General features: G+C 40.6%; 1 protein-coding gene across 2 annotated transcripts in view; it reads left to right on the top strand.

Moving 5' to 3' along the window:
• The window catches only part of CFAP210 (cilia and flagella associated protein 210), a 51,589-nt gene that overhangs the window by 3,043 nt on the left and 23,668 nt on the right, over positions 1-24,878 (top strand). For both annotated transcript variants that reach the window (XM_053597864.1, XM_053597865.1), the window contains exons 2-5: positions 6,055-6,278; positions 12,392-12,565; positions 12,661-12,854; positions 17,618-17,774. In XM_053597864.1, the coding sequence (XP_053453839.1) occupies positions 6,055-6,278; positions 12,392-12,565; positions 12,661-12,854; positions 17,618-17,774 (749 nt within the window). The remainder of the gene's footprint in view (positions 1-6,054; positions 6,279-12,391; positions 12,566-12,660; positions 12,855-17,617; positions 17,775-24,878) is intronic.

The following is a 24,878-nucleotide window of genomic DNA, read 5'->3' as shown; positions in this document are numbered from 1 at the left end:
CTGCCTCCACACCTTGAGGCATCCAAGTTCTCACTGGCAATTAAAGGTTCCTTATTCTAAAAAAAAGATGCCTCGCCAAATACAGACTTCTAATAAAGATAAATTATAAAAAGGTACCAAATTGAAATTTTGGAGTAGGAGGCTACAGTGCACTATGATCATGCCTGTGAATAGACACTGTACTCTAACCTGGGCAACATAGTGAGACCCCATCTCTGGAAAAAAAGCTGCAGTTATCAAAACAGTGTGGTACTGGTGTAAGGATAGACATATAGATAAGTGGAAAAGAAATAATGAAGTAAACCTATACATCTATAGTGAATGAATTTTAACAACAACAATGCAATGGGAGAAACAATATTATTTTTAACAAATAATGCTGGGATAACTAGATAGCCTTATGTAAAATAATAAATTTGAGCTCGCTACCTCACACCATACATAAATAGTAACTCAAAGTGCATCATATACCTAAATGTAAAAGCTAAAACTATGAAACTCTTAGAAGAAAAACTTAATATAAATCTTTATTACCTTGGATTAGATGACAGTTTCTTAGGTATAATATGAAAAGTACAATCAATCCAAGAGGAACAGATTTGGCTTTCATCAAAATTAAAAACAAACAAACAAAAAATTAAACTTTTGTGCATTAAAAGACACCATCAAGACAGTGAAAAGACACCTAAAGAATGGGGGGAAATATTTGCAAATAAAATATATGATAGGGTATAGTATCCAGATTATAAAGAACTCTTATAACTCAATAATAAAAAGACAACCCATTAAAAATGGGTAAATGATTTGAACTGACGTTTCTCCAAATAGATATACAAATGGCCAAAAAGGACATGAAAAAATGTTCAGTATCATTAGCCATAAGGGCAATGTAAACCAAACTACACTGAGATACCACTTCACATCCACTAGAATGACTGAAATAAAAAAAGGAGAACAATACCAAGTGTTGGGAGAAGATGTGAGAAATTTAAACTTTATATATTGTTAGTGGAAATGTAAAGTAGTTACTCTGGAAAACAATTTGGCACTTTCTTAAAGTGTTAAATATGGAATTATAATTCTACTCTGTAATCCTAGAACTCTGGCAGGCAGATGAATTGCCTGAGCTTGCAGGTTCAAGACCAGCCTGAGCCAGAGCGAGACCTGTCACTAAAAATAGCCCAGTGATGTGGTAGTCACCTGTAGTCCCAGCTACTGGGAAGCTGAGACAAGAGAATTGCTTGAGTCCAAGAGTTTGAGGTTACTGTGATCTATGACACCATGGCACTCTACCAAGAGCAACAAGGTCTAAAAAAAAAAAAAAAAAATTGTTCACACATAAACTTGTACATGAATGTTTATAGCAGCATTATTAATAATAGTCAAAAGGTGGAGAACACTCTAATGTCCATCATCTGATGAATGGACAAGCAAAATATGCTCCATCTATACAATGGAATTTTATTCAGCCATATAAAGGCATTAAGTACTAATAAATGCTACTGTGTGAATGAGCCTTGAAAACATCATGTAGTTGAAGGAAGCCAGATATAAGATGCCGTATATTGTAGTATTCCACGTGTATGAAATGTTTGGAATATGCAAATCCAAAGAGACAAAGTACATTTGGTTCTCAGGAGCTGTGAGGAGGAGGGAATGGAAAAATGACTGCTAATGGGTACAGTTTCTTTCTGGGGAGATGAAAATGTTCTGGAATTAGATAATAGTGATAATTCTACAGCCTTGTGAATAGAGTAAAAACTGCTGAATGTTGCCTTTTGCAAGATATGTGTTATTATGTCTCAATGAAAATGCTTTTTTTTTTTTGTAGAAACAGAGTCTTACTTTATCGCCCTCGATAGAGTGCCGTGGCATCACACAGCTCACAGCAGCCTCTAAATCCTGGGCTTAGGCGATTCTCTTGCCCCAACCTCCTGAGTAGCCCGGACTATAGGCATCTGCCACAACGCCCAGCTATTTTTTTGTTGCAGTTTAGCTGGGGCCACATTTGAACCCGCCTCTCTCAGGATATGGGGCTGGCACCCTGCCCACTGAGCCACAAGCGCCACCCAATAAAAAAGCTTTTGTAATCCATGAAAAATGTGTCCATATGGTAGGCACATGGACTGATTTTAGATATGTGTAGGTCACTTTCTACTGCTTCTGTCCCCTTTTTACTGCTTGGTCTGCCTATTTATATTCTGTCTATCCATTTGTCTCTATCTCAAACCTTTCAACTGTGGCCTACCCTCCCTACTTTAACTTCTCTAATAGCCTCTACTGGCATCATATGAGAGCCACTGTGAGGTAGGAATCTTGGAAATAGATTGCCTTCTGAGAACTAAACTCTACACCAACACAGTGGATTAAAGTGAGGATATTTGAAATCTTCTGTGGCTTTGATGTCAATCAGGGCCCTCCAGATCCTCAAAGATATGGGGAATTTGGTCCAACTTCAGTGGCCCAAGATACTAAAAATCCTTTCCCAGCTATCTGTTGTTGTTGTTTTTTTTTTTTTTGGTTTATTTTTTTTTTTTGAGACAGAGTCTCAAGCTGTCACTCTGGGTAGAGTGCTGTGGTGTCATAGCTTACAGCAACCTTAAACTCTTGGGCTTAAGCGATTCTCTTGCCTCAGCCTCCCAAGAAGCTGGGACTACAGGTGCCCAACCAACACCCAGCTATTTTTGTGTTGTTGTTGTTGCAGTTGTCATTATTGTTTTAGCTGGCCTGGGCCAGGTTCGAACCCGTCAACCTCAGTGTATGTGGTTGGTGCCCCCACTGAGACGGGCGCTGCCCTATCTGTGGTTATTTCTTTGTGACTGTCCACCTCTCTTTCTGCTTATGTGGTTGTTCTCTTTGTTGTGTTCCTACAGCAGGGTTCATGAAAAAATCTATTTGAATAAAACATCTCATGAATATAGTTGCTGTGCTAAAGATGTGAGATGTAAAAGAGGAAGGATTACTTTATGCCACCTTGCCAACACCTCCTCACCATAGTATACTCTGTGGAGAACAAGTCCAGAATGGGCTGTTTGCTCTCGTAAGTCTTTTTAGAATTTTGATGAATTGACTTTTCTGCATTTTATTTCACTTCTTAAAGAATAAGAATGGCTTGGTGGTGCATGTGCCTCAATCAGTAGGGCACTGGCCCCATATACCAAGACTGGTGGGATCGAACCTGGCCCCGGCCAAAGTGTAACAAAAAAAATAGCTGGGTGTTGGGCGGCACCTGTGGCTCAGTTGGTAGGGCGCCGGCCCCATATACCGAGGGCGGTGGGTTCAAACCTGGCCCCGGCCAAACTGCAACCAAAAAATAGCCGGGCGTTATGGCGGGCGCCTGTAGTCCCAGCTACTCGGGAGGCTGAGGCAAGAGAATCGCTTAAGCCCAGGAGTTGGAGGTTGCTGTGAGCTGTGTGAGGCCATGGCACTCTACCGAGGGCCATAAAGTGAGACTCTGTCTCTACAAAAAAAAAAAAAATAGCTGGGTGTTGTGGCGGGCGCCTGTAGTCCCAGCTACTCAGGAGGCTAAGGCAAGAGAATCGCCTAAGCCCAAGAGCTGGAGGTCGCTGTGAGCTGTGACGCCACGCCACTCTACCAAGGGCGACAGGATGAGATTCTGTCTCTAAAAAAAAAAAGAATAAGAATAACTCTTGGGTCAGAGAAAGTTATTAACAAGTTTAAAAATATGTTAATCAGGCTGGGTGCAGTGGCTCACGCCTGTAATCCTAACACTCTGGGAGGCTGAGGCGGGTGGATTGCCTGAGCTTAGAGGTTCAAGACCAGCCTGAACCAGAGTGAGACTTAGAGGCCATTGTTTGGCTACTTCTGATTGCAAGTTACAAGCCAAGTTGAGCAGGTTTAGGCAAAATAATGGCAATTTGTTATAAGGCTATCACAGCATTAGGACTCTTTGGTTATAAGTGAATAATCTAACTCATGGTAATTAAAACAAAAGGAGACTATTTTGGCATACATACTTAAGAATTGAGGTATAATTTGTTCTACTTCTCAGATTTGGTTGACTTTATCCAGCATACAAAGGCTTGGTATATGGTAGGCAAGATGGTGCCTATGGTTCTAAACTCACACTTTAGCCACCTGTTTCTCACTCCTATCAACCTTAATCCAAAACCCAAGAAGACTTTTCTTTGTTTTTTAGACAAAGTCTTACTCTGTCACCCTGGGTAGAGTGCCCTGGCATTATAACTCACAGCAACCTCAAACTCCTGGGCTCTAGTGATTCTCTTACCTCAGCCTCCTGAGTAGTTGGGACTATAGGTGCCCACCACAATGTCTGGCTACTTTTTCTAGTTTTAGTAGAGGTGGGGGTTTTTGCTGTTGCTCAGGATGGTCTCCAACGTGAATTCCTGAGTTCAAGTGATCCACCTCTGAGTTCAGGTGATCTACCTGCCCTGGCCTCCCAGAGTGCTAAGATTACAAGCATGAGCCACTGTGACCAGCCCCCAAGAAGTCTTTAATTAATCCTGGCAGCTTCTTTTCCCAGTATCTTTCTTTTTGGAGCCATGTGATTTTCTTCATTCTGCCTTTCTCTCCTGTTCTCTTTTGTTTTTTTCCTAATCAAAATAGTAAAAATAATAATAGATAATATTTGTTGAAAATATTGTATTCCAAGAACTATTCTAAATTCTTTTTGAAACAGAGTCTCACTATGTCACCCTCAGTAGAGTGCTGTGGCGTCAGTTCCCAGCAACCTCAAATTCTTGGACTTAACCGATTCTCTTGCCTCAGCCTCCCAAGTACCTGGGACTACAAATGCCTGCCACAACACCCAACTATTTTTTGTTGCAGTTGTCATAGGTGTTTTAGCTGGCTTGGGCCGGTTTTGAACCCTCCACCCTTGGTGCATGTGGCTAGTGCCATAACCACTGTGCTATGGGCACCAAGCCCTAAGCCCTATTCTAAATTCTTTACACATATTACTTTAGTTCTCACACCAACCATATAAGCTAGGTACTATTATTGACTCTATTTTGCAATTGCAATTAAGGAAACAGGCTCAGAAGAGTTAGGTTGTCTAGGTTCAAATAGTTAATATGTGGTGTGTTCAGAAAAAGTCCAGGTGGTCTTGACTACAGAATCCACTGTGCTATCCTACCTTTGTTGTACCTGTGGCAACCCATCACTATTCAGATGCCTTTCCTATTTTGGTGAATTTCCCTCCTTACAAGTACTACCTCCTTAAGGTAAAAGTCAGAATTCATTTTTTTCATTTTTCAGCCTCCCTTGTAGCTAGAGTGAAAGCATGGGACCAGGACTCAGAGTCTTTATATATGCCAGATTTATATTCTGAAGAGAGCAATATAAGGAACCAAACAGCATGTTGAATGAATTCTTTGGAGAAAATGGCAGCAAAAGTTTATCAGTTTCAGAGGCAACAATGGTGAAGGTTCAGGTACATGGTATCTCGAGGTCATAGGATGGCTGTCCATCTGTTCTTCTTGCTTCATTGTTCGAATCTAGCTTGAGAGTCTTTTGAATGCCTCTCCTAGAAGACCAAGGAAGAACTTCTAAAATTTGCAAGTAAACCTTTTGTCCTGTTTCTTTGCTTATTAGAGAAATAATTATTGGAAAGGGAGATGCAAGTATTCATAAGGTAATTAGGCTTACCCCAGAACAAGAAGTTGTACAGAATAAATCACAATGCCTACAACCCCCCAAAATAAATTCCTTCAATGTTCTTCTTTATAAATTGTCACTTTGTTAACTTTAAAAAATGCTTTTGTAACAATCTGTTAGGATAGATATTTTTGGTCTCAATTTTAAAGATGAAGATTCTGAGATTCCAAGAAGTTAAATGATTTGCTGAAGTTTATACAGTGAGTAAACAACCAATCGAGGACTCAAGTCTGTGTCTTCTAATTTCAATGCCTTGTATTTTTTTTCATTTAATCATAGCAGTTCTTGAGATAATAAGTTAAATATTTGAAACAATTTCCAGGTAATAATTCTAGGTATAGAAATTTCTGAGAAAAACTCTTACTTACTTAAACTCTTCCTGAAAATCTTTAATAATCATTATTTAAAATTTATTAGAAATTAGAAACTCTGAAGATCAAGTTCCCTACCCACCTCTCCTGCCTAGCAAAGTAGATCTCCGGCAGGTCACCATAATTCCACGTGATGAATGGGAAAGGATTCAAGATAGCCTTGATAGTCTGACAAGAGAAGCAGCATGCCTTCGTGAAGAAAGAAAGGCAAAGAGAGAAATGCATTTTCGATCCCAAGAAGTGGTAAAACATTGGACTAATACATATGCAGTAAGTATTAACTATTCAGGTGTACAAATTCATTGAAGATGTACTTTTAGTACTCTTGTCTACTTTTTTTTTTTGCAGTTTTTGGCCAGGGCCGGGTTCGAACCCGCCACCCCCGATATATGGGGCCAGCGCCCTACTCCTTGAGCCACAGGCATGGCCCATCTACTTTCTTTTATAATTATTTTTATGTGTAAAATATCATAAAAATATTTTGAAATATATTTTCAATAGTTTTAGTTAGGTACTACCTATAAGTAATAAGCAATAAATTGCATGTATTTGAAGTGTATGATTTGATGATGATTTTTTTTTTGCAACAGAATCTCATTCTGTTGCCCAGGCTAAAATGCCATGGTGTCAGCTTACCTCACAGCAACCTCAAATTTCTACACTTGAGCAATCCTCCTGCCTCAGCCTTCCAAGTAGGTGGGATTACAGGTACCCACCACAACACTTGGCTAATTTTTCTATTTTATTTAGAAATAAAAGCAACTCAGCAGTAGTGCCATGGCATCACAGCTCACAGCAACCTCAAACTCTTGGACTTAAGGCAATTCTCTTGCCTCAGCCTTCCAAGTAGCTGAGACTATAGGCGCCCGCCACATCTCCTGGCTATTTTTTGTTGCAGTTGTCATTGTTGTCTACCTGGTGTGGGCTGAGTTCAAACCCACCAGCCTTGGTGTATATGGCTGGTGCTGTAACCACTGTGCTATGGGCGCCACGCCATTTTTTTGTAGTTTTGGTAGAGATAGGGTCTTGCTCTTGCTCGAGCTGGTCTTGAACTCTTGAGCTCAAGGGATCCTCCTGTCTCAGCCTCCCCGAGTGCTAGGTTTATAGGTGTGAGTCACCTTGTCTGGCCCAATTTGGTAAGTTGTGACGTATGTGTACATTCCCAAAACCATCATTACATTTAAGATAATGAACATGTTCATCACCCTGAAGTTTCCTCATGCCTTGCTTTACTCATTCTCATTCCTTTGCACCCATCCTCTCCTTCCCTAGGCAGTCAGTAATCTGCTTCCCATTATTATAGATTTCATTCAGCATAGTTACTTTGTGATTCATTCATGTTGTGTGTATTGTTCATTTTTATTGCTGAATTGCTTTCCATTGTATGACTACACCACAATTTGTGTTACCTGGTTACTTGTTGATGGTTAACATTTGAGTTGTTTCCATTTTTTGGCTATTACAAATAAACCTGTTATAAACTTAACGTGAACATCTGTGTGTCGATATGTGCTTCATTTTCTTTTGGTAAATATCTTTGTATAGAATGGTTGTCTTAGGATAGGTGTATATTAGGGCGGCACCTGTGGCTCAAGGAGTAGGGCGCCGGTCCCATATGCCGGAGGTGGTGGGTTCAAACCCAGCCCCGGCCAAAAAAAAAAAAAACCAAAAAAAAAAAAAAAAAAAGGATAGGTGTATATTTAAAGTTGCAAATCATTATGAGGGTCAGTGATGTGTGAAAACAAACTGTCCCTGACCCTTCCCCCCATTGTATACAACTATTAGTAAAAAACTTCATGTTTTTCAAAGTAATTATATTTTTACAGTCCCAACTATAGTCTGTGAGAGCTCTATTTCCTGTCCATTCTTACCAACACTTGGTATACTCAGTCTTTTTTTTTTTTTTTTGAGACAGAGCCTCAAACTGTCACCCTGGGCAGAGTGCTGTGACATCACAGCTCACAGCAACCTCCAACTCCTGGGCTCAAGCGATTCTACTGCCTCTGCCTCTCCTCTCCCAATAGTAGAGTGCTATTTTTTGGTTGCATCCGTCATTGTTGTTTGGCGGGTCCGGGCTGGATTCAAACTCGCCAGCTCAGGTTTATGTGGCTGGTACCTTAGCTGCTTGAGCCACAGGCACCGAGCCTTTTTTTTTTTTTGAGACAGAGTCTTACTATGTCATCCTCGGTAGAGTGCCATGGCATCACAGCTCACAGCAACTCGTGGGTTTAAGTGATGCTCTTGCCTCAGCCTCCCAAGTAGCTGGGACTACAGGTGCCCCCCACAATGCCCAGCTGTTTTTTTGTTGCAGTTGTCATTGTCGTTTAGCAGGCCTGGGCCAGATTCGAACCTGCCTGCTTTGCTGTATACAGCCAGTGCCCTAACCACTGAGCTATGGGCACCGAGCCTAGTCAGTCTTTTTAATAGTGGACATTCTCATAGGTTTGAAATACCCCATTATAGTTTTAATTTAAATTTCTCTAATGAGGGCAGTATCCGTAGCTCAGTGGGTAGGGTGCCAACCACATACACCGAGGCTGGTGGATTCAAACCCAGCCTGGGCCAGCTAAAACAATGGCAACTTCAACAACAACAAAAAATAGCCGGGCATTGTGGCAGGCACCTGTAGTCCCAGCTACTTGGAAGACTAAGGCAAGAGAATTCCTTAAGCTCAAGAGTTTGAGGTTACTACCCAGGGTGACAGCTTGAGACTCTGTCTTAAAATATTTTTTTCTCTAATTAAATTAATTTCTCTAGACAAATTTAAATTTAATTAAAAAAAATTTTTTTTAATTGAGACAGTCTCACTTTGTTGCCCTCTGCAGTATGCTGGGGTGTCATAGTGCCTGCCACAATGCCTGGCTGTTTTTTTTATTTTCGTGGTTTATTTGTTTAGCAGACCCAGGCCGGGTTCGAACCCACCAGCCCTGGTGTATGTGCCTGGTGCCCTAACCTCTGAGCTACGTTGCCGAACCAGTTTTAAATTTCTTTAATTAAAAATGACGTCCTGTGGATTTAGTGGAGTTGGAGTTCACAGAATTAAATAAAAAAAGATGTTGAACATATTTTCATAGACTTCTTTTGTGTTTTCTTTTTATTTTTTTGAGACAGAGTCACTCTGTTACCCAGGATAGAATACAGTGTTGTCAGCCCAGCTCAGAGCAACCTCAAACTGTGGGCTCAAGCAGTCTTCCCTTCTCAGCCTCCCAAGTAGCTGGGATGACATGCACCAGCCACAATGCCCAGCTCAGTTTGTCTTATATGGATCATTCTTTCAGTGGCTTATCTAAGAAATCTTTACTTAATCCAAGATCACAAAGATTTTCTTCTATGTTTTCTTCTAAGAGTTTCAAAATTTTAGGTTTCATATATAGGTCTGGGGGCTGTTTTAAATTAATTTTTTTTTTTGTGGTTTTTGGCCTGGGCTGGGTTTGAACCCGCCACCTCTGGCATATGGGACCAGCGCCCTACTCCTTGAGCCACAGGCGCCGTCCTTAAATTATGCAGTAAGGTATTGAGGGATTATTCTTTTTTGTTTTTTGTTTTTTTGAGACAGATTCTTACTTTGTCACCTTAAGTAGAGTGCTATGGCATCATAGCTCACAACAACTTTAAATTCTTGGACATAAGCGATTCTCTTACATCAGCCTCCTGAGTAGCTGGGAGGCATGAGCCACTATACCCAGCTAGTTTTTCTATTTTTAGTAGAAATGGGGTCTCACTCTTTCTCAGGCTGGTCTTAAACTCCTGAGCTCAAGCAGTTCGCCTGCCTTGGCCTCCCAAAGTGTTTGGATTATAGGCATGAGCCACCACACCCTGCTGGGATTATTCTTTTGATTGATTAAATTTGCTAAAATGTTATTAATTTTTATATCTGTGTTCATGAGGGATATTATCTATAGTTTTCTTGAAATTTTCATCTTTCTCTGGTTTTGGTGTCAGAGTAATGCTGTTTACTGTCATGATGCAGGATTGCACAGGACAGAGAGTACTTGAAACTATCAGGAATCAAAGACAGCTTCTCTTCCTTTGCCTCCAATTTATCTTCCTACTTCTTTCTTTCTCTGGAACTACACAATGCTTTTTCTCTGCTCCTGTCTGTGCTTCTGCTGCTTCCCTCTATGTAAGAGATAAAATAGCTTAGTTTAGTTCTGTATGCACAAATGAGAAACTACTTTGAATGGGGAGGTGTCCCTTGACTCCTTTTATTACCTCACGTGGGGAGAAATGCTGGGAAAAGGTACTCCTTCCCTGCCTTTCACTTTCCTCCTTTGTTTGAGGCACTAAGAGATAGGGTTTTTTTTTTTTATTTTATAATAGAACTATTAAAACTATAGATAAGCATAAGTTCTGTCTAGAGATTTCTTACTTTTTTTTTTTTGTTTTTTTTGCAGTTTTTGGCCAGGGCTGGGTTTGAACCCACCACCTCCAGCATATGGGGCTGGTGCCCTACTCTGTTGAGCCACAGGCACCACCCTTCTTACTTTTCTTTTTGAGACAGAGTCTCACTTGATCACCTTGGTAAAGTGCTGTGCCATCTTAGCTCACAGCAAACTCAAACTCTTGGGTTTAAGTGATTCTTTTGCCTCAGCCTCCCAAGTAGCTGAGACTACAGGCATCCTCACAATGCCTGGCTTTTTTAGAGATGGGGTTGGTCTCAGGTTGGTCTCGAACCTGTGAGCTCAGGCACCCGTCTTGGCCTCCCAAGTGCTGGGATTATGTAAAGGCATGAGCCACTGTACCCTGCCGAGTTCTTATTTTTTTTTAAACATTGTATGTTTCCTTTGTTGCAATATACATTATTTATCTTTGGCAAAGGAGATAGAAAGCTTATGGTACTTTGATGTAGGAACGATGTTCATAATTTATTCTTTTCCTAGAGAGGGAAGAAGATATCATGGCTGATATATATATATGCATGTATAACATGTGACATTTTCAAAAAAGCAAAACTATTGAGAAGGAAAACTGATCAATGGTTGTTAGGGGCTACAGGTAGAGAACTAGCTGGCTATACAGGACATGAGGGAGTGTGGGAGGAGGATGGAATTGTTCTATAAGTGCATGCTTCTGTAAACTGTACACTAAAAGGACATATACAAATTATAATTATAAAAAGCTTGATTTAAAAAAAGCCTCTGTTTTATGAAGGACTTGGGAAATATAGGATATAGCCTCTATTTTTTTTACCCAGTAGTAGCACTCTGTACATAGTGCTTTATACCTCCATGGGTGTTAAAGAAGAATAAATGAAAATTCATCTTACCAGCAGCAGAACTTACTATAAATCCATAGTACTTAAAACTGTGGTATAGCCATAGAGATTTAACAAAATAATAGGCTGGAAACATACCCATGTTGTGACAACTGGAAATATCTTAAAAAAGAATGAAAAAGAAACAAACCCACGTTATATATAAGAACTTGACACATGATATAAATATCATTGCAAATCGGAAAGGAAAGGATGGGAATTCAATAACTGATACTGGGATAATTGGCACATACCAAAGATTAAATTATATCCCAATGGTACATAAGACAGGAAAATGAATTTCAGCTGGATTAAAGGCCTACATTTAAAAGGCAAAACAATAAAAATTATAAATCATAAAATATCTTCAGGTTTGGTGCCTGTAGCTCAGTGGCTAGGGCACCAGCCACATACACTGGAGTTGGCAGGTTCAAATCCAGCCCAGGCCTGCCAAACAACAAAGACAACTACAACCAAAAAATAGCTGGGCATTGTCACGGGCGCCTGCATTCCCAGCTACTTGGTAGGCTGAGACAAGAGAATTGCTTAAGCCCAAGAGTTTGAGGTTGCTGTGAGCTGTGACACCATGGCACTTTACTGAGGGTAACAGCTTGAGACTCTGTCTAAAAAAAAAAGACAAACTTCAGTACATCAGAGTAAGCAAGGTTTTCTTAAGACTTAGAAAATATGGCCAATAGAAGAAAAGAAAGCCCTTATATGACCTGGAACCTCATCAGAGGTATAGAAGATCATATAAAGTATGCTACTGTTGATTTTCTAAAGGAGTAACACTAGTAAGATATATCTTTATTACATAATTATAGGAAGGAACTTTGGAAGAAAACACAGAAACTAATAGTGAGAATCTTATAGTGAGAGGAGATTGCAGATGGAAATTAGGATTGAAGTTCACTGTGTACTTTGGTAATATGTTGGATTTTAAACCACGTAAATGTGTTAACCAACTTAAAAAATAAGTTTGTTAGTATAACATTTTTTACTAACTAATGAAATATGCAAATATAATAAAGACTAATGATGAAAGATCAACTTTTCATGTTATAATGTTAAATTTTGGTAAATTAAAAAATGAAAACCAAAAATTGCTTCTTTTTTCTTTTTTCCACAGGGGATGAAAGAACAGAAACTTGAAGCCAAAAAGAAGCGTAATGAAGAAATAGAGGCAGAAAGACAAATTCTTGATCTGGAAGAAGCAATATATAAACAAGGAGAAAGAAAAAAGGCCATTGAAAATGCAAAGCAATATCAATTCTACCGGACAGAAAGAGTGAAAAACTTTCATGTACTTAGGTTTTTTTTTGTATTTTTATATATATGTTACATATCTATACACAATTTGACAGTATTTTCTTAAAATGCTATAATTTTTTTTTGTAGTCAGGCCTTCTTCTTAGTAGAGTTATGAAAGAACGTGATGCTCAGATTGAATTCCAAAAGAGTAAGAGGAAACCAGATAAAAAATGGGAGGAACAATTGAAACTCAATATTGAAAAAGCTTTTAAAGAAGAACAAGAAAAAGCAGAAAAACAACACAGAGAAAGAGTGGCTCTTGCCAAAGATCATCTAAAACAGTATGTGTTCATGAATTACCTTTTTTGTACCATTTTGAAAAATGGATTTTTTCTGATAAAAATAATACATGAAGAATAATTAGTAGGAAAAGTACAAATATGTTAAAAATCACTATCACTTCCTTACCCAGAGATTGTGAAATGGTTACTACTACAATAACAATGTAGCATTACAACAACACAATCTAGTGGCATACAACAATAAAACCTTACTTCTCATGCATCTGTGGGTTGGTGGGGGTTGGCTGATAAGAGGCTAGACTCAGATGGGCAGTTTTTCTTCAAGATACTGGACTGGCTGAGCTTGTTCGTTGTTGAGGAGGGTTCTGATCCACTCTATGTGTTTCATTCTGAGGTCCTGGATGGAACAGTCACTTGAGGGAAACTTTTTATATAGTATTGACAGAGATGCAAGAGAGTGAGCATGAGCTTGCAAATACAGGACTAATCCCAAAGTCAAAGGACAAGGAAGTATATTTGGCCTATCGTGAGTCTAAAGCAAGTCAAACAGCCAGCTCCAACAATAATGGAACACAATAGACATCAGTGAAAGTGGGAAGTTACGGGTGGGCATGTGTGGCTCAGTGGGTAGGGCGCCGGTCCCATATACCAAAGGTGGCGGGTTCGAACCCGGTTCCGGACAGCTAAAACAGCAATGAGAATTGCAACAAAAAATAATAGCTGGGCATTGTGGTGGGCGCCTATAGTCCCAGCTACTCAGGAGGCTGAGGCAAGATAATTGCTTAAGCCCAAGAGTTGGAGGTTGCTGTGAGCTATGACGCCATGGCCCTCTACCAAGGGCGACAAAATGAGACTCTGTCTCAAAAAAAAAAAAAAGAAAGAAGGAAAGTGGGAACTTACTATTATTGTTTTGTTGTTTAGGCATGAAACTTTCTTTTTTGTGGTGGAGGGTTCAGGCTCATTGAAATATATGTTGGGCGGCACCTGTGGCTCAAAGGGGTGGGGCGCCGGCCCCATATGCCAGAGGTGGTGGGTTCAAATCCAACCCTGGCCAAAAACTGCAAAAAAAAAAAAAAAAAAAGAAATATAATATGTTTAGTAAAATTCACCTTTAAGAAAGCATATAGCTGTCGGAGTGCAGTGGCTAACACTTATAATCCTAGCACTCTGGAAGGCTGAGGCAGGTGGATTGCTTGCGTTTGAGACCAGCCTGGTAAGAGCAAGACCCCATTTCTATTAAAAATAGAGAAAATAGCCAGGTGTCATGGAAGACGCCTGTAGTCCCCGCTTCTTGGGAGGTTGAGGCAAGAGGATCTCTTGAGCCTAAGATGTTGAGGTTGCTATGAGCTATGATGCCATGGCACTCTACCCAGGGTGACAGAATGAGACTGTATCTCAAAGGAATAAAATAAAATGAAATAAGCATATACCTGTATAACTACTACCCAACTCAAGATGTAGAACATGTCCATTACCCCCAAAAGTTCCCTCATGTCCCTTTGCACTATGTTCTATCCTCCACTTCTAGCCTCTTGTAATTGCTGATTCACCAATGCAGACTTTTTCCTGAGCACATATACTCATATTTTATAAAATGAAATTGATTAACAATATTGTTTTATTAAAAGCTTTTTTGGTTTGTCATATATACAATTATTTTTCAAAGTCATGTGTCTAAGTGACATGGATGTCAATTCTCAGGACACATATATTGCCAAATTGTATATTTTCCAGTTATTTCAATCCTTAGCAAAAAAGGGAAGAGAAACCTTTGGGTTTATTGTAATTTTTTTCTTTGACAGTGTAAAGTCTAAGGGTTTTTACAAGTAAGGAACAAAGCCACTGGCTAAGGAAGTCAAATATTTGACCAGTGAGTCACTTTGAGAAATCTTTCTTCTATACTGTAGCTCAGAGATAAGTAAAGGAAACAATCTACCCTTCACAGGCCATCCACCCTCCTATAGCCTTTGTATGTAGACTGTGTTAGGCCACAGGATCCCCTTTCCTTGTGGTACTTGGCAGTAGGTTAGAGGTTTAGGATTTGTTTTAGCTGTTTATTTGGCATGTATTCAGAGCAGTCTAGGAAATATTCAGGCTCTGAAGACAGTGTAAATTCCTTTACCTACTCCTCCCAGTGGGCTCTGATCTTGTGGTTGGTGGCCAGCTGATACATATGCTCAGTGCAGCTACCCTATTTTCCCTGGAAATCTCTTGAAAATTCAGGTATGTAGGTAAGACCCTGGTTTGGTTTCTAGTAATGGTATAGAATTTCCCATATTGAACATGTAAGCTTGAGTTGCTAATTTGTTTCCAGAAAGCCTACTACTTAAATTTATTTATTTATTTAGAGACTCACTTTGCAGAGTGCAGTGGCGTCCACAGCTCACTGCAACCTTAAACTCTTGGGCTCAAGTGATCCTTTTGCCAGAGCCTCCCAAGTAGCTGGGACTACAGGTGCCTGCCACAATGCCTGGCTATTTTTTAGAAATGGGATCTCACTCTTGCTCAGGCTGGTCTAGAACTCCTGAACTCAGGCAGTCCACCCAACTTCAGTCTCCTAAAGTGCTAGGTTAAATTTACTTATTAATTTTTTTGAGACAGAGTCTCAAGCTATTGCCCTGGGTAGAGTGCTGTAGTGTCACAACCCACAGCAACCTCAAACTCTTGGGCTTAAGTGATTCTCTTGCCTCAGCCTCCCAAGTAGCTGGGACTACAGGTGCCCGCCACAACACCTGGCTATTTTTTTGTTGCAGTTGTCATTGTTGTTTTAGCTGGCGTGGCCTGGGTTCAAACCCTCCAGCCTCGGTGTATTGGCTGGCTTCCTACCCACTGAGCTATGGGCACTGCCCTAAATTTATTTTTTTAATTAAAAAAACTTACTCTGTTGCTCTGGGTTAGAGTGCCATGGTGTCAGCCTAGTTCACAGCAACCTCAAACTCCTGGGCTCAAATGATCCTCCTGCTTCAGCCTCTGGAATAGCTGGAGCTATAAGCATGCACCACCAGTCCTAGCTAATTTTTCAATTTTTAGTAGAGACAGGGGGTCTTACTCTTGCTCAGGCTGATCTTGAACTCCTGAGCTAAAGCAATCTGCCCGTCTTCGTCTGCCAGAGTGCTAGGATTACAGGCATGAACCACTGCACCTGGCTCATTCATACATTTATTCAGCATCCTCCATTTACCAGTCACTGAGAATAGAGGGATGAGTACAATACAGTCTTCTTAAGAAGTTCACAATCTGGGAGAGGAACATACAAAAATGGAATAAATAATTAGAACATAATGATAAATATTTTGGCAAATATATGTAGAGGATGTATGGAACGATGTAAAATGGATATCTGACCCAGTCTAGAAAAGGGTTTTCAGAAGAGATTGGCACGTGCATTTAATTCTGAAGAAAGTATGAATAAGCCATGCAAAAATGGGCTGTAAAAGTATTTTAAGCAGAAGAAATAGCACAGGTAAAGGCCCAGAAGTGAGTCAGACTATGGTGGATTTGGAGAACTACAAGTAGTCAAGATGGCTGTAGTATAGAGGAATAATGGGACACTCTCAAAGATGAGTTTAGACTAGAGCTGGGATCAGATCATGATGTGCTTTGTAAGCCATGTGCCTTAAAGTCTGCCAAAATTTGAAATGACTATCCTCTTTGGGCAAAGACCATATTTTAATTATTTTCATCACAAAGAAATAGAAATTACAGGATACCAAGATGCAAGACTTTTTTTTTTTTTTGGAGACGGAGCCTCAAGCTGTTGCCCTGGGTAGAGTGCTCTCACAGCTCACAGCAACCTCCAACTCCTGGGCGCAAGGGATTCTCCTGCCTCTACCTCCCAAGTAGCTGGGACTACAGGCGCCCACCACAACGCCCAGCTATTTTTTGGTTGCAGCTGTCATTGTTGTTTGGCAGGCCTAGGCTGGATTCGAACCTGCCAGCTCAGGTGTATGTGGCTAGCGCCTTAGCCGCTTGAGCCACAGATGCTGAGCCACAAGACTCTTTTTGGATGTCCAATTTTTGTTTTTGTTTTGAGACAGGCTCTCACTCTGTCACCCAGGCTGGAGTGAAGTTGGGTGCTCATAGCTCACTGCAGCCTCAAAACTCCTAGACTCAGGCAATTCTCTGGCCTTAGCCTCCAGAATAGCAGGACTAATGTGTGTGCTATCACACCCAGCTCATTTAAAAAGTATTTTCTGGGGTGGTGCCTGTGGCTCAAGGAGTAGGGCGCCAGTCCCATATGCCGGAGGTGGCGGGTTCAAACCCAGCCCCGGCCAAAAAAAAACACAAAAAAACAAAAACAAACAAACAAAAAAAACAAAAAACAACAACAACAACAAAAGTATTTTCTGTAGACATAGGGTCTTGCTACATTGCCTGGGCTGGTCTCAAACTCCTGGCCGTAAGCGATCTTCCCACCTAGTCCTCCCAAAGTCTTAGCCACCAAGCTGGGCCAAATCTAATTAATTTTTTTTTTTTTTTTTTTTGTAGAGACAGAGTCTCACTTTATGGCCCTCGGTAGAGTGCTGTGGCCTCACACAGCTCACAGCAACCTCCAACTCCTGGGCTTAAGTGATTCTCTTGCCTCAGTCTCCCGAGTAGCTGGGACTACAGGCGCCCATCACAACGCCCGGCTATTTTTTGGTTGCAGTTTGGCCGGGGCCGGGTTTGAACCTGCCACCCTCCATATATGGGGCCAGCGCCCTACCGACTGAGCCACAGGCGCTGCCCTCTAATTCATTTCTTAAAAGCATAACCTATTTGTATGCCCTTCTCTCTCAATTATAATTATGATTTTGCTTTAGAATAAAGGAACATGAAGAAGAAGAAGAAAGAAGGAAAAAATACGAAGAAAAAGATGCTAAGGAAATAAAGCGACAGAATTCATTATATGAAATAGAAAAGAGAAAAAAACAAGAAAAGAGAAAGGAAGAGATACATGAAAGCAGGAGACTGTTTTTTGTAAGTTAAAAGTATGAAAGTACAAAATATGTACAAAGTCAGATGCCTAACTTTTTTATTGATGCATATTTGTATGTATTTATGGGGGTATGTGGTGTTTTGATAAAATATGTACAATGTGTAATGGTCAAGTCAGGGTTATCCGTGACCTTGAACATTGATTATTTCTTTGTGTTGGGAACATATGAAATCTTCTATTCTGGTTATATGGAAATATATAATATATTGGAGATATTTTTATTATTATTATTATTTTTTGAGACAGAGTCTCACTACATTGCCCTCAGTAGAGTGCTGTGGCATCACAGCTCACAGCAACCTCCAACTCTTGGGCTTAAGCGAATCTCTTGCCTCAGCCTCTGGAGTATCTGGGACCACAGGTGCCTGCCACAATTCCTGGCCATTTTCTGGTTGCAGTTGTCATTGTTGTTTAGCAGGCCTGAGCTGGGCTCAAAGCTGCCAACCTCGGTGTATGTGGCTCACACCCTACTCACTGAGCTACGGGCGCTGAGCCTAATATATCGTTTTAACTATAGTCATCTTACTGTACTATGAAACACTAGAACTTATCCTTCTTCTATCTATACTTCTAATCCTATACTTCTTTATCCCTACCCCCAACTCCCTTTCCAGCCTCTGGTAACTATCATTCTACTCTCTACTTTCATGACATCTTTTTTGATTCATATGAGTGAGAATATGTAATATTTATTTTTCTGTGCCTGAAAATACTTAACTTCTAATATATATGTATATATGTATATTAATTTTAACTTTTATTATTTATATTTTTTATTATAAGTTAATTTGAGGGTACATGTGATTAAGTTACATTATTTGCATTTATAAGGTAAAGTCCAAAGTCTGAGTTGTGGTTGAGTTCTTCACTCAGGGAGTATATCATACACCCCTACAATGTACCAGATAGGTGGGAACTAATTGAGTCCATCCCCTCTACCGCTTCTTGAATTTAATTGTGTTTTTCTTTCATGTGGTCCTGTACTTGCTGATCTACTACTCTTTTCAGATTAATACTGAGTGTATAGGATGTTTTCTTTTTCATTCTTGAGGTACTTAATTAGGAGAATGTTCTCCAAATCCCTATAGGTAAATACAAAAGATGCAAAATCTCCATCTTTTTTGTGGCTAAATAATATTTCATGTTACACAAATGCCACAGTTCATTCATCCATTGAATAGTTCATGGGCACTTGGGTTGTTTCCATACCTTTGCACTTGTGCATTGAGATGCTGTAAACATTTGAGTGCAAATGTCCTTATGATAATATGATTTTTTTTATGATTTACTGGGTAAATACCTAGTAATGAGATTGTGAGGTCAAATGGGTATACTTTTAGTTCTTTTAGGATTCTCCATACTTCTTTCCAAAAAGGCCATACTAGTTTGTAATCCCACCAACAGTGCATAAGTGTACCACTCTCTCTGTACTCCCACCAGCATCTGCAGCTTTGGTACCTTGTAATGTGGGCTCTTCTCACTGGTGTTAGGTGATATTTCAAAGTGGTTTTATTTATTTTTATTTTTTGAGACAGAGTCTCACTCTGTCACCCTGGGTAGAGTGCCATGGTATCATAGCCCATAGCAACCTCAAACTCTTGGGCTTGAGCAGTCCTCTTGGCTCAGCCTTTGGAGTACATGGGACTATTGGTGCCCACCTAAACACCCATCGATCAGCAGGCAAGTGACATGAACTGAACCTTTTCCCCAAAGACAGACAAATAGCTAACAAAAACATGAAAAAATGCTCATCATTGTCCATAATCATCAGAGAAATACAAATCAAAACCACTTTGAGATATAGCCAGAATGGAAATGCAAATTGTGCAAGAATGTAAGTGGCAGCAACATCAATCAGGGGTGGGGCTGGAACTCAGTGAAACTCCCCAGCCTCCATTAAGCACCTGAGGTAGTAGGCTTCAGCTCCCCCTGCCAGCTGGTAGTAGAATGCGGCGGCCTGCCAAGGAGACATAGGTCTCCCAGTGACTCAGGCAGGTGCAACACCCTGGTGTATCTGCTCATTGGAGGGAACTGGGTCACAGCTCTATGGGGTTACCAGTCACTGGGCATGACCGAGGTGGGGAAGGAGACATCAATCTTCCTGGACTAATTCATTTGCTGGGTGGGCCCTTCTGACTCCACGGAGCACCAGAGTGAGTCATACTCTAGCTGCCGACAAACCCCTGCTATCTGGTTGTTGGAGACTGTTTGAACTCTCCCACTTGAGACTGGGTGCTCACTGGAACTATTGATTTGGAACTTTTGACCTGGGCCAATCACCCAAGGACATCCAAGGTGGTACCCTGGTTGTGTTGTTGTGGGAAGGTTTGATTTTCCTTTTCTAGTTGTTGCCCAAGGGGGGCAGGATGTCTTAGTTGCTTGTATTTCTCCACAGCTGAGACTTCAACCCAGAGTTACTGATCACCAGGATTGGACAGAGACCAGTTGAAAACAAGATAGAGCCACTTAGCCCCACCACACCAAGCAGGTCCCAGTGTCACAGGATGTAGTACTGTACAGGTCCTCTACAAAGCTGTAGGGGAAAACCTGCAGTCACCAGTCCCAGCTCTTGGGCAAAGGGCTGGTTAATCACTACTCCAGCAGCCCCCAATCCAATTTCACCTTATCTGCTTATCTAGTCAAACAGTGAAAAATAATCATGGGGTAGAATCAGCAGAAAAACTCTGGCAACATGAATAATCTCAGTGTAGATCAACTCCCCCAAGGAACAACAAGGTGGACACACCAGAAGATCCCATTCATAAATAAATGGCTGAGACGTCAGAAATCGAATTCAGAATTCGGATTGCAAATAAGATTAACAGAATGGAGGTATGGTTGGAATTAGAAATTCAAGAAGCATTTCAGGGTGGCGCCTGTGGCTCAGTTGGTAAGGCACCAGCCCCATATACCGAGGGTGGCGGGTTCAAACTCGGCCTCGGCCGAACTGCAACCAAAAAATAGATGGGCGTTGTGGCGGGCGCCTGTAGTCCCAGCTACTCGGGAGGCTGAGGCAAGAGAATCGCTTAAGCCCAGGAGTTGGAGGATGCTGTGAGCTGTGTGAGGCCACGGCACTCTACCGAGGGCCATAAAGTGAGACTCTGTCTCTACAAAAAAAAAAAAAAAAAAAAAGAAGCATTTCAAAAGTTGTCTCAAGAATTCAATGAATTCAAAGACAAAATTACCAAACATTTTGACACATTGAGGCAAGAACTTGCAGCTCTCAAAGATCTGAGAAATACAGTAGAATCCCTCAGTAACAGAATGGAGCAGGCAGAAGAAAGGATCTCTGACACTGAAGACAAAGCTTTTGAATGCTCCCAACTGCTCAAAGAGGAAGAGAAGTGGAGAGATCAGTCTCTCATAGAGCTCTGGAACCATTCAAAGAAAAATAATATTTGCCTTATAGGAATTCCTGAAGGCGATGAGGTTGCTTTAAAAGGCCCAGATGCTCTACTCCAAGATATAATCGTGGCAAACTTCCCAAACATGGCAAGAGATTCTGAAATTTAGATAGCAGACAGTTTCAGAACCCCAACATGACTCAACCCAAATAACACATCTCTTAGACACATTATAATTAACTTTGCCAAAGTTAATATGAAGGAGAAAATTCTGCAAGCAGCCAGAAGTAAGAAAACCATAACCTACAAGGGGAAGAATATTAGAATGACTGCATCTCTCTCTGTTGAAACTTTCAAGCTAGAAGAGGATGGTCATCGACCTTAAACCTCCTAATACAAAATAACTTTCAACCCAGGATCCTGTATCCAGCTAAACTAAGTTTCATTTATGATGGAGAAATTAAATACTTTAATGACATTCACATGTTGAAGAAATTTGCCATAACTAAACCAGGATATTGTCAGACCCATCCTCCATAATGCACAATTTTCTGCCACCAAAGTAAACTCACACAGAAACGATTGATCAAATTCCAACTTCTACAGTGGCAAAAGGATTAAAAATGTCCACTGGACTTTCGAAAAACTCAATACCCAAGATACTACCAGGCTTATCAATATTCTCAATTAATATGAATGGCTTAAATTGTCCTCTAAAGAGGCACAGGTTGGCTGACTGGATACAGACACTCAGACCAGGTATCTGCTGCATACAAGAATCTCATCTTACCTTAAAAGATAAATATAGACTCAGGGTAAAGGGATGGTTATCTATAATTCAGGCAAATGGCAATCAGAAAAAATCAGGTGTTGCAGTTTTATTCGCAGATACAATAGGCTTTAAACCAACAAAAGTAGGGAAAGATAAGGATGGTCACTTCATATTTGTTAAGGGTAACTAACACTCAACATGATGAGATTGCAATTATTAACATTTATGCACCCAACCAGAATGCACCTCAATTTATAAGAGAGACTCTAACAGACATGAGCAACTTGATTTCCTCCAGCACCATAATAGTCGGAGAATTTAACACCCCTTTGGCAGTGGTGGATAGATCTTCTAATAAGAAACTAAGGAAATGGGCGGCGCCTGTGGCTCAGTCGGTAGGGCGCCGGCCCCATATACCGAGGGTGACGGGTTTGAACCCGGCCCCAGCCAAACTGCAACCAAAAAAAAGCCAGGCATTGTGGCAGGCGCCTGTAGTCCCAGCTACTCAGGAGGCTGAGGCAAGAGAATTGCTTAAGCCCAGGAGTTGGAGGTTGCTGTGAGCTGTGTAGAGTGCCATGGCACTCTACCAAGGGACATAAAGTGAGACCCTGTCGCTACAAAAAAAAAAAAAAGAAAAGAAACTAAGGAAAGAAATTTTTGACTTAAACTTAACCATTCAACAATTGGATATAACAGACATCTACAGAACATTCCATCCTAACCAAACTGAATACACATTCTTCTCATCACCCCATGGGAACCTCCTCCAAAATTGGTCACATCTTAGGTCATAAGTCTAATCTCAGCAAATTTAAAAGAATAGAAATTATTTCTTGCATCTTCTTGGACCATCAACTGGAATAAAAGTTGAACTCAGTAACAACAGGAATCTGCATATTCATACAAAAACATGGAAAGTAACCTTATGCTGAACCAGAGGTGGGTCATAGATGAGATTAAGAAGGAAATTACCAAATTTTTGGAACAAAACGATAAGGAAGAGATGAATTACCGGTAACTCTGGGATACCTTAAAGACAGCTCTCAGAGGGAAATTTATAGCACTGCAAGCCTTCCTCAAGAGAACAGAAAGAGAGGAAGTTAACAACTTAATGGGACATCTCAAGCAACTGGAAAAGGAAGAACATTCCAATCCCAAACCCAGCAGAAGAAAAGAAATAACCAAAATTAGAGCAGAATTAAATGAAATTGAAAACAAAAGGATTATACAACAGATCAATGAATCAAAAAGGTGGTTTTTTGAAAAGGTCGATAAAATAGATAAACCTTTGGCTAACCTAACAGGGAATAAAAGAGTAAAATCTCTAATTTCATCAATCAGAAATGACAAAGATGAAATAACAGACTCCTGAGAAGTTCAAAAAATCCTTAATGAGTATTATAAGAAACTATTCTCAGAAATACAAAAATCTGAAGGAACTAGCCCAATACTTGGAAGCATGCCACCTTCCAAGATTTAGCCAGAATGAAGTGGAAATGCTGACCAGGCCTATATCAAGCTCTGAAATAGCAACAACTATCCAAAATCTCCCCCAAAAGAAAAGTTCGGGACCAGATGGCTTCACGTCAGAATTCTGCCAAACCTTTAAAGAGGAACCAGTACCTATATTACTTAATCTTTTCCAAATTATAGAAGAAGGAATACTACCCAACACATTCTATGAAGCAAACACCACCTTGATCCCCAAACCAGGAAAAGATTCAACAAGAAAAGAAAATTATAGACCAATATCACTAATGAACATAGATGCAAAAATATTCAACAAGATCCTAACAAACAGAATCCAGCAACGCATCAAAGAAATTATACACCATGACCAAGTGGGTTTTATCCCAGGGTCCCAAGGCTGGTTTAATATACGTAAATCTATAAATATAATTTGTAACATAACCAAAATAAAAAAAACCATATGATTCTCTCAATTGATGCAGAAAAAGCTTTTGATAATATCCAGCATCCCTTCATGATCAGAACACTTAAGAAAATCGGTATAGAAGGGACATTTCTTAAACTGATAGAGGCCATCTACAGCAAACCCACAGCCAGTATTGTATTAAATGGACTTAAACTGAAATCATTTCCACTCAGATCAGGAACCAGGCAAGGTTGCCCATTGTCTCCATTGCTTTTTAACATTGTAATGGAAATCTTAGCCATCGCAATCAGGCAAAAAAGGCAATCAAGGGTATACATATAGGGTCAGAGAAGATCAAACTTTCACTCTTCGCAGATGATATGATTGTAGATCTGGAAAACCCCAAGGATTCAACTACAAAACTCGTTTTTTTTTTTTTTTTTGTAGAGGCAGAGTCTCACTTTATGGCCCTCAGTAGAGTGCCGTGGACTCACACAGCTCACAGCAACCTCCAACTCCTGGGCTTAAGCGATTCTCTTGCCTCAGCCTCCTGAGTAGCTGGGACTACAGGTGCCCACCACAACGACCAGCTATTTTTTGGTTGCAGTTCAGTCAGGGCCGGGTTTGAACCCGCCACCCTCGGTATATGGCAGGCGCCTTACCGACTGAGCCATAGGTGCCGCCCCAAGTACAAAACTCTTAAGAAGTGATCAAGGGGCTCTGTGCCTGTGGCTCAAGCAGCTAAGGCGCCAGCCACATATACCTGATCTGGCAGGTTGGAAACCAGCCCAGGCCTGCCAAACAACAATGATGGCTGCAACCAAGAAAATTAGCCGGGCATTGTAGCGGGTGCCTGTAGTCCCAGCTACTTGGGAGGCAGAGGCGGAGGCAGGAGATTCACTTGATCCCAGGAGTTAGAGGTTGCTGTGAGCTGTGATGCCACGGCACTCTACCCAGGGCAAAGGCTTGAGGGTCTGTCTCAAAAAAAGAAAAGAAATGATCAAGGAATACAGCAATGTCTCAGGTTACAAAATCAATACTGACAAATCTGTAGCTTTTATTATATATGGCAACAATAGTCAAGCTGAAAAAG

This window comes from Nycticebus coucang, chromosome 7 (genome assembly GCF_027406575.1).
Source record: "Nycticebus coucang isolate mNycCou1 chromosome 7, mNycCou1.pri, whole genome shotgun sequence".
NCBI classification, from domain to species: domain Eukaryota; kingdom Metazoa; phylum Chordata; class Mammalia; order Primates; family Lorisidae; genus Nycticebus; species Nycticebus coucang.
The sequence above is the reverse complement of the archived record's forward strand: the minus strand, read 5'-3'. Positions and strand labels throughout refer to the sequence as shown.